This window comes from Lagopus leucura, unplaced genomic scaffold (genome assembly GCF_019238085.1).
Source record: "Lagopus leucura isolate 7727_CA_CO unplaced genomic scaffold, USGS_WTPT01 34526-0_obj-0_obj, whole genome shotgun sequence".
NCBI classification, from domain to species: Eukaryota; Metazoa; Chordata; class Aves; order Galliformes; family Phasianidae; genus Lagopus; species Lagopus leucura.
Genome location: NW_024967781.1, coordinates 1 through 10,443, shown reverse-complemented (window position 1 = coordinate 10,443; position 10,443 = coordinate 1). Strand labels below are relative to the sequence as shown.

At 62.0% G+C, this 10,443-nt stretch overlaps 1 protein-coding gene across 1 annotated transcript; it reads left to right on the top strand.

Moving 5' to 3' along the window:
- Positions 1 to 3,850: 3,850 nt before the first annotated feature.
- DPYSL5 (dihydropyrimidinase like 5) lies at positions 3,851 to 10,429 on the top strand. Its single transcript, XM_042894053.1, has 13 exons — positions 3,851 to 3,873; positions 5,025 to 5,289; positions 5,919 to 6,077; positions 6,442 to 6,621; positions 6,695 to 6,763; positions 6,862 to 6,906; positions 6,999 to 7,074; positions 7,164 to 7,320; positions 8,678 to 8,819; positions 8,906 to 9,048; positions 9,123 to 9,330; positions 9,776 to 9,944; positions 10,344 to 10,429. Exons 2-13 carry the CDS (start codon positions 5,029 to 5,031, stop codon positions 10,427 to 10,429), a joined length of 1,695 nt encoding a protein of 564 aa, XP_042749987.1. The 5' UTR covers positions 3,851 to 3,873; positions 5,025 to 5,028.
- The last annotated feature ends 14 nt before the right edge of the window (positions 10,430 to 10,443 follow it).

Genomic DNA, 10,443 nt, shown 5'->3' with positions numbered 1-10,443 from the left:
GTTGATGGGATCCCAATGGGTGATGGTGTCTCAATGAGTAGGGGTGTTCCTGCTGGTGATAGGGGACCTCAATGAGTGATGGAGTCCTGAATGGGTGATGAGGTCCCAATGGGTGAAGGGGTCCCAGTGCATGATGGAGACTTCAGTGGGTGTGAGTGGTGGGATCCCAGTGGGTGATGGGGTCCCAACAAGTCATGGTGCTCCTGTTGGTGATGGGGGACCTCAATGAATGATGGAGACCATAATGGGTGATGGGGTCCTGATGGGTAGTGGCACTCCCATTGGTGATGGAGTCCAAAAGGGTGATGGGGGAGCTCAGTGTGTGATGGAGTCCTGAATGGGTGAAGGGGTCCCAGTGTGTGATGGAGACCGACCTCGGTGGGTGTGGGTGGTGGGATCCCAATGAGCGATGGGGTCACAATGGGTAATAGAGACCTCGAGGTATGGAATCCCAATGGTTGATGGATCCCAACGGGTGATGAAGTATCAATGGGTGATGGGGTCTCAGTGGGTGATGGAGATCTCAACTAGTAGTGAGATCTCAATGGGTGATGGAGTTCTCATGGTGTTCCAGTTGGTGATGGGGTCCCAACAAGAGGTGGGGGACTTCAATGAGTGGTGGAGATCCCAACAGATAATGGGATCCCAATGGTTGATGGGGTCCCAATAAGTCATGGTGTTCATGTTGGTGATGGGGTCCCAATGGGTGATGGGGGATCTCAATGAGTGATGGAGTCCTCAAGAGTTGATGGGATCCCAATGGGTGATGAGGTCCCAATGCATAGTGGAACTCCCATTGGTGATGGTGTCCAAATGGGTGATGGGATCCCAGTGGGTGATGAGGGACCTCAATTTGTAATGGAGACCTCAGTGGGATCCCATTGCATAGCAGAATCCCAATGGGGTGATGGGGTCCCAGTGCATGATGGAGACCTCAGTGGGTGTGGGTGGTGGGATCCCAGTAGGTGATGGGGTCCCAGTAAGTCGTGGTGCTCCTGTTGGTTATGGGGTCCCAATGGGTGATGGAATCCCAATGGGTGATGGGACCTCAATGATGGAGACCTCAATGGGTGATGGGATCCCATCACATAGTGGGATCCTAATGGGATGACGGGATCTCAGTGGGTAATGGCACTCCCATTGGTGATGGGGTCTGAAAGGGTGATGGGATCCTAGGCAGTGATGGGACCTCAGTGAGTGATGGAGACCTCAGTGGGTTCTGGGCTCTCAACGGGTGATGGGGTCATATTGAGTAGTGGCGTTCCTGTTGATAATGGGGTCCCATTGCATGATAGGATCCCAACGAGTGGCTGGGCCGCAATGAGTGATGGAGATCTCATTGGGTGATGGGATCCTATTGTCCCCTAGTAGGGGATCTTGGTGGCTAATGGAGTCCCAGTGAGTGATGAAGACCTCAGTGGGTGATGAGATCCTAATGGATGGTGGTGTCTCAATAGGTGACGGAATCTCAATGGGTGATGGCGTCCCAGTGGGTGGTGAGGTCCCAGAGGGTGGTGGAGTCACAGTGGGTAGTGGGATCCCAAGGGATGGTGAGATCTCAGTGAGTGATGGGGCTAATAGTGGGTGACGGGTTCTCAATGAGTGATGGGGTCCCATTGGATAGCAGCATTCCCACTGATGTTGGGGTCCCAATGGGTAATAGAGACCTCAAGAGGTATGGGATCCCAATGGTTGATGGATCCCAATGGGTGATGAGGTATCAATGGGCGATGGGGTCTCAGTGGGTGATGGAGATCTCAACTAGTAGTGAGATCTCAGTGGGTGATGGAATCCCATTGGGTGGTGGCATTCCTGTTGGTGATGGGGTCCAAATGGGTGATGGGATCCGAGCTGGTAATGGGACCTTAATGGGTGATGGAGACCTCAATGGGTGATGATTTCTCAGTGGGTGATGGAGTCCAACTGGGTCCCCTAGTAGGGGACCTCAGTGGCTAATGGGGTCCCAGCAGGTGATAGAAACCTCAGTGGGTGATGAGATCCCACTGGATGGTGGGGTCTTAGTAGGTGATGAGATCTCAGTGGGTGACAGGGTACCAGTGAGTGATGAGATCTCAACGAGTGATGAGATCCCAATGGGTAATGGAGTCCAAATGGGTTGTGGAGTCCCAGTGGGTAGAGGGATCCCAATGGATGGTAAGATCTCAATGGGTGATGGGACCTTAGCAGTGATGGAGATCTCAGTGGATGATGGGATCCCAATGGGTGATGGAGACCTCAATAGATGATGGGATCCCAATGGGTGATGAGGTCCCAATAGGTGATGAGGTCCCAGTGGGTGCCAAAGCCCTATGGATGATCAATGGGTGATATATTGCCATTGGATAGTGAGGTCCCAATGAGTGGTGGGATCTTAGTGGGTGATAGATTCCCATGGGAAGTGGAGTCTCAATGGGTCCAATTAGGTAATGCCATCCACATTTGAGACAGGGCTCAGTAGGTGGTGGGGTTCCAGTGGGTGACAGGGTCCCAGCGGGTGATGGGATCTCAGTAAACAATGGAGACCTCAATGGTGATAGGACCTCAGTGGATGGTGGGATCCAGATGGGCGATGGAGAACTTCAATGCGTGATGGGGTCCTGATGGGTGACAGGATCCTAGTAAGGGATGGAGACCGTAATGAGTGACAGAGACGTCAGTGGATAATGAATGATGGGGTCCTATTGGGTAGTATCATTATCATGGCTGATGGGATCTCAATGGATGACAGGGACCTCAATGGATGATGGAATCCCAGTGGGTGATGGAGACCTCAGGGGTGATAATGATCCCAGTGGCTGATGGAATCTCAGTGGGTGACAGAATCCTGATAGATGCTGGGATCTCAATGAGTGATGAGATCCCAATGAATGGTGGGGTCCCAATGGGTGGTTGGGCCCCAATGGATGGTGGGGACCTCAGTGGGTGATGGGTCTTCAACGGGTGTTGGTATCACAAGCGATCATGGGATCCCAGTCTGAGCTCAGTCCCATGGGGAACATATGTCAGAGCTCTGCTCTTGCAGCACAGGACTGTGAGGCCCTGCGCTGCCTCCCCACAAGCTGTGGGTCAGAAATTGCCTGGCACAGCACCTGCCTCAGTTTTCTAGGGTCTATAGGGGACTCTACAAGGAGCTACAGGGTCTGTGGGGAGCTGTAGGGGGCTGTCAAGGTCTACAGGGGCTGTAGGGGTTGCACAAGTCTATAGAGGATCTGTAAAGGACATGGAGGCTATAGGGAGTTATAGGGGATGTATAGGGTGTCAAAGGGAACTGTAGAGTATATGGGGGGCTATAGAGGCTATGGGGGGCTATAGGGTCAATAGGAGATGATAGGATCAGTGGGGGTTTATAGGGTATATAGGAGTCTATAGAGGACTCTAGAGGGCTATAGGAGGCGATAGAGGGCTACGGGGGGGCTATAGGAGGCTATATGGTCCATAGGGTCTATAGGAGATCCATAGGTTCTATACGCTATATAGATGCACAGGTCTGTCTATGGGGCAAAGGCACTGGGCCTTCCGGGGCGGGCAGACCACTGGGGGCTGAGGTCAGCCAATGAGATGCCGGAAAGGACGTGACCAGCCAATGGGATTCCGCGGGGCGCTGCCATCAGCCAATGGTATTTCACGTAGGGTTCTGTGGGCGGGGCCCTCGGCGCCGTCCCCACGGCAACGACAGGTGCCGCTGGTTGGGCGTGGGCTCACTGCGAGGCCCCGCCCATTACACCTGCCCATCAGAAGGCCCCGCCCACGAGCGGGAAATGCGGGCAACGATTGGACGAACTCTCGGCGGGCCCCGCCCCTGAGGGCGTGGCTTGAGGGATAGCGGAGCGGAGCGGAGGGTGCGGCGGGAGCGGAGCGGAGCGGAGAACGGAGGTACGGGCGGGAGGATGGGGCGCGGATGGATGCTATTATGGGATGAGCGGTGTGCTATTATGGGATGCGATGGGATTAGGTGGGAAATGGCATTTCTGCTCCCGCCGGGCCCCGTTTGTCTCCCCCATATCGCGATAGGCGGGTCCTGATCGCGACAGGTGCGCGTATCGCGGTGGGGAGGGGCTGTCGCGATATGCTCCGGGGTCACCTCCACGCTCAACCCCTCCCTCGGGTGGCAGCGTCGCGACAGGGCCGAGGGTGGGCGCGGGGTATCGCGATAGGGCGGGGAACAATGGGGCTTTGTCTGCGGGGCGGTACCGGGAGGGTCGGGGGGGAGGGGAACGGCGGCGGTACCGGAGCGGGGGGGGGGGACCCCCGGGCGTGGCCGCAGCGCCGCCGCCTTTGTCCTCCGCGGGGCCGCGGCACAAAGCGGGGAGGAGGGGGGGCGGGCGGGGCCGCGTGGGATTTGGGGCCGGGAGGTGCTCGCGATGGGTACCGCTGCGGGGATGCGGGTTGGGGGGGTGCGGGTGGGGCGCGGGCGGTGCCCGTCGGGTACCGCTGTGGGATTTGGGGCGGCGCGGGGCCGTCGGGTGCCGCCGATGGGGAGGTGGGATTCGGGGCAGAGCGGCGTTTGGGGCCGCGCTCCGTGGGTCCCACGCGCGTCCCTCCCTCCCCGTGTGTCGGCCCCATCGCTGCTGCAGGGCGGTGCCTCTCCCCACCGCCCCAAATCCGTCACCGCTGTCTCTTTTATCTCCCGGGTGCGACGCAGCAGCCGCTGCCGCCCGGGGCGTCCCCGCGTCCCCATCCATCTGCTTCACGCCGCGGGGTCTGTCGCTGTGGGTCTGCCCCCGTAGGGCTCTGACTCTTCGTCCCCATTGCGCGGGGCCGGAGCGGAGCGGCTGTGTGGGTAATGGCATTCCCGGTGCTACGGGGCGTGGGTCTGACCCGCGGCCCCACCCCGGGCAGCTGCCCGAGCCGCAGTGCTGGGATGCTCAGCTGCTGTGGGGCTGGGGGCTACGGGGCGGCATGCCGGGCAGTAGGCAGAGCCACCCCATAGGACGTGGGGCTGCGGCTGCGTGCGGGTGGTGCCGGCCCTACGGAGCTCCCCATTGACCCCTGGGGCACCACGCTGCCCCGCGCCGTGCCTGCAGCGCCATGCTCGCCAACGCGGCCTCGGTGCGGATCCTGATCAAGGGGGGGAAGGTGGTGAACGACGACTGCTCCATGGAGGCCGACGTCTACATCGAGAATGGCATCATCCAGCAAGTGGGGCGCGAGCTGATGATCCCTGGTGGTGCCAAGGTGATCGACGCCAGTGGCAAGCTGGTCATCCCCGGCGGCATCGACACCAGCACCCACTTCCACCAGACCTTCATGAACGCCACCTGCCTCGATGACTTCTACCATGGCACCAAGGTGGGGCACGCCGTGGGGCTGAAGGGTGCAGGGTGGGGCTGGGAGGGGTGGGTTGGAGCCATTTGGGTCATTGCCCCGTAGAGGTCACTGCTGGATCCAGCACCTGGTTGTGCTGTAGGTCTTGATCATGCCCTGGCTCCTAGTCATGGGTCCCAGCCATGCCATGGGTTCCAGCTGTGCCGCAGGTCCCAGTCATCATGTAGCTCCTAATCGTGCTGTGGGGGTCCCATCTGTGCCATGCCATGGGTCCCATCTGTGCCATGCAATGGGTCCCAGCCATTCTATGGGTCCCATCTGTGCCATGCCATGGATCCCAGCCATGCTATGCATCCCAGCCATGCCATGGGTCCCAGCCTTGCTTCAGATTCCATCCATGCCATAAATCTCAGCAGTGCTGTGGGTCCCACCCCTAGCCCCACTCCTCCCGGCACAGCCCCATCCCCTGCACAGAGCTCCATTGTGTGGGGCAGTGCCGTCTGTCCCTGTCCCCATCCCCGCGGCACACACACAATGACACTGGTGACACCCGGCGCGGTGCCACAGCCAAAGCAGCTTTGTGGCTTTGTGGCTTAGCGCTGCAGGGTGACGCGGGGCCATCGCCCCATCATCTCCCCACCGTGTCCCCGCAGGCGGCGCTGGTGGGGGGCACGACGATGGTGCTGGGCCACGTGCTGCCCGCCAAGGAGCGCTCGCTGGTGGATGCCTTCGAGCGGTGCCGAGCGCTCGCAGACCCCCAGGTGTGCTGCGACTACGCCCTGCACGTGGGCGTCACCTGGTGGGCGCCGCAGGTGGGTGACACCCCCACAGGGTGGGTGGGATCCCCCCCTCTCAGCCCCCCGTGTGCCTGTCTGTGTTTACCCCGTAGCCAGGGATGCCCCACAGCACCGGTGTGCCACTGTGCCAAGGATGACGTGGGTCCCCATTGTGTGCACCCCACGGAGAGGGGACACCCGGTGGCATAGCGGGAGGCACCTGCATCCTGCGCCATGGGAAATGCTCTGACCCCTCTGCCAGAACCCCCAGCTATGGGTCCCCATTGCACCCACCCCATAGCTCCGCGTGCCCCAGAGCCACTCTGTCCCCATCCCACGGGGTGATGTGTGGGCCCTGCCCCATATGGCGATGCCCGCAGCCGCTGTGCCCCCACTGCAGGTGAAGGCAGAGATGGAGACGCTGGTGCGGGAGAAGGGAGTGAACTCCTTCCAGATGTTCCTGGCCTACAAGGAGCTGTACATGCTGCGGGATGGGGAGCTGTACCAGGCTCTGCGTGCCTGCCGGGACATCGGGGCCATCGCCCGCGTGCACGCCGAGAATGGGGACCTGGTGGCTGAGGTGGGCGAGAGGCTGCAAAGATGGGGTGACACAGTGACACGGTGACACCACAACACTGTGCTGTGCCTCACAGGGAGCGAAGGAAGCGCTGGAGCTGGGCATCACCGGGCCTGAGGGCATCGAGATCAGCCGGCCTGAGGAGGTGGGTGCGGGGAGGGGAGGTGGAGGCTGTCCCCACTCCATGCTCTGTCCCCGTCGTCCCCCCATCCTGGTGCCATACATTGCTCCCTCTCCCCACAGCTGGAGGCGGAGGCCACGCACCGCGCCATCACCATCGCCAACAGGGTGAGTGCTGCACTCCGTGGGGGCTGCGGGCAGTGCCCCCGAGCCGGGGGTCCCCGTGTCCCCGTGTCACCCCATGGTGGCACTGCCTGCAGACGCACTGCCCCATCTACCTGGTGAACGTCTCCAGCATGGCGGCGGGGGACGTCATCGCAGCTGCCAAGATGCAGGGTATGCCAGGGGGGCTGCGGGGACGTGCATGGGGACACGGGCACGTGTGTGGGCCCCATCCCCATCCCCACACCATGCCCCTCCTGCAGGGAAGGCGGTGTACGCAGAGACGACGACAGCGCACGCCACGCTGACGGGGCTGCACTACTACCACCAGGACTGGTTCCACGCCGCCGCCTACGTCACCGTGCCCCCGCTGCGCCTCGACACCAACACCTCCGCTCACCTCCTCAGCCTGCTCGCCAGGTACCCCCACCGGGGCACCTCGGGGCACCCCGGCCCCATTCCCAGACCCTGAGAGCCCTGCTGCCCAAACACCCTGTTCCATGGCTGTTCCACTGCTGAGCACCTCACTGAACGGGCACCTCAGTACCCAAGCGCTCCGCTCCCCAAACATCCCACTGCATGAGTGCTCAGCTCCCCAAGCACCCAACTCTCCAAGCACCTCACTGCATGGGTGTCCCACTCCCCAAGCACCCTGCTCCATGAGTCCTCAGCACCCCACTGAGTCCCATTCTCTGTGTACCTCATTGCATGAGTGTCCCAACCAACAAGCACCCCACTCCCTCACTCCCTCAGGCGCCCAGCTCCCCAAGCACCGCACTTCATGGCTCCTGAGCACCCCACTGCATGGAAGCCCCACTCCCTGAGCACCTTGGTGCATGAGTGTTCCAGTCCACAAGCACCTAACTCTCCAAGCACCCTACTGCAATCCACGAGCACCCAACTTCCCAAGCACCCTACTGCATGAGTGTCCCACTCCTCAAGGACCCCACTGCATGGAAGCCCCACTCCCCAAGCATCTCAATGCATGAATGTCCCATCAACAAATACCCCACTCCCTCATCACCCCATTGTACAGGCGCCCAGCTCCCCAAGCACCATGCTTCCCAAGCACCCCAATCCATGAGCATCCCCTTCCCCAAGAACTCCATTGCATGACTGTCCCACTCTCAAGAACCCCCCCGCATGGGTGCCCAGCTCCACAAGCACCCTGCTCCATGGATCCAGAGCACCCCACTGTACAGAAGCCCCACTCCCCGAGCGCCTCAGTGCGTGGATGTCCCAATCCACAAGCACCCCATTGCACGGATGCTCTACTCCCTGAGCACCCCACTCCCCAAGCACCCTGCTCCCCAGGCATCCCATTGCATGAGTGCCCAGTTCCCCAAGCACCCTGCTCCTGAGCACTCTACTGCATGGAAGCCCCACTCCCTGAGCATCTCCATGTGTGGGTGTCCCAGTTGGTAAGCACCCCACTCCTCAAGCACCCCATTGCACAGATAGCCCACTATCCAAGCACCTCACTCTCCAAGCACCCTGCTCCCCGAGTACCCCTCTCCATGGGTGTTCCCCTCCCCAAGAACCCCACTACACGGGTGCCCAGCTCCCCAAGCACCCTGCTCCATGAGTCCAGAGCAGCCCACTGCATGGAAGCCCCACTCCCTGAGCACCTCAATGCATGGATGTCCCCCTCTCTGAGCACACAGCCTCCAGGCACCCCTCTGCACCCCGCTCCTGAGCACCCCATGGCACGGAACCCCTCTCCCCACACACCCCCACCAGTGATGACCCCCAGCCCCTCCATCCCCATTCCCCGCAGCGACACCCTGAACGTGGTGGCCTCGGACCACCGCCCGTTCAGCGCCAAGCAGAAGGCGATGGGCCGCGAGGACTTCACCAAGATCCCGCACGGCGTCAGCGGGGTGCAGGACCGCATGAACATCATCTGGGAGCGCGGCGTGGTGCGTGCGGGGGCTGCGGCCCCACGTGTGTCACACGGCCCCATCCCTCAGGGGAGCCACGTCCTCACCGCGCTCCCACCCCGCAGGTGGGGGGCAAAATGGATGAGAACCGCTTTGTGGCCGTCACCAGCTCCAACGCGGCCAAGCTGCACAACCTGTACCCCCGCAAGGGCCGCATCGTGCCCGGCGCCGACGCCGACGTGGTGGTGTGGGACCCTGAGGCCACCAGGTCGGTGTGGGGCACGGCGGCGGCGGGGACGGCACCACGGGGCGGCGCTCAGCTCCCCGCTTCTCGCCCGCCAGGACCATCTCGGCCAGCACCCAAGTGCAGGGAGGGGACATCAACCTGTATGAGAACATGCGGTGCCACGGCGTGCCGCTGGTCACCATCAGCCGCGGGCGCGTGGTCTACGAGAACGGAGTCTTCATGTGTGCCGAGGGCACCGGGCGCTTCTGCCCGCTGCGCTCCTTCCCCGACTGCGTCTACAAGAAGCTGGTGCAGCGCGAGAAGGTGCGGGGCACGGGGACATGCAGGCAGCAGAGGCACCGTGCTGTTGTGCCGTGGTCTGGATGGCACAGACCCATCTCCATCCCCACCTCCACCTCCATCTCCATCCCCATCCCCACTCATCTCGCCAACGTGTCCCCACACCACGGCACCAGGACAATTGCTAGGGGTGCGGGCGGTGTTGTTCTGGAGGATGGCATTGCAGGGGGGCACGGGGCAGAACCAGCGGGGCCATCCACCTCTTCATAAACCACAGACCACCCCCCCCCCCATCTCCATCCCACACACCAAGGGGCACCCCATGCCCACCCCATGGCTGCAGGGAGAGCCCACAACCCCGCGCCCACCCCATAACCCCACACCCACCCCATAGCCCCCCAGATGGGCTCAGCTCACAGCTCTCCCCGCTCTGTGCTTCTCCCCCCTCTCCCTCCCCATCTCCCGGCAGAGCTTAAAGCCGAGGGCCGTGGACCGCAGCCCGTACCTGGGGGACGTGGCAGCAGTGGTCCACACGGGGAAAAAAGACACGGGGACACCCTTGGCTGATACGCCCACCCGGCCTGCCACGCGCCACGGGGGCATGAGGGACCTGCACGAGTCCAGCTTCAGCCTGTCCGGTAAGAGGGGCCCGGCACCCCCACGGCACCCCAATGTAACCCAGGGACAACCTGGGCTTCCCAATGCCTCCCCAGCCACACCACGCCAGCAACCTGGAGCATCCCAGTACAGCCCCGAGCATCCCAGTGCACCCTGAAGCCTCCCAGTGCTCCCCAGCTGTCCCGGTGTACCCCCCATACACCCCCCTATATCCCCCCCCCCCCTTCCCTATATGCAGCACCCAAGGGTCCTGGGCCGGGCAGGGGCTGATCCCACCCTCATCCCATCCCCATTCCCATCCCCATCCCACGCTCCCATGGTGTTGGAGTGGGTGGGAGTTGGATGCCGGGGGAGGGGGAAGGAGGGGGCGGTGCTACGGGTCCCGTCCACCCATCTACGTGTCCGCCTGTCCCCCGCAGGTTCGCAGATCGATGATCACGTCCCCAAGCGCGCCTCGGCCCGGATCCTCGCCCCCCCCGGAGGGCGATCAAGCGGCATTTGGTAACGCCGAGGTGCTGC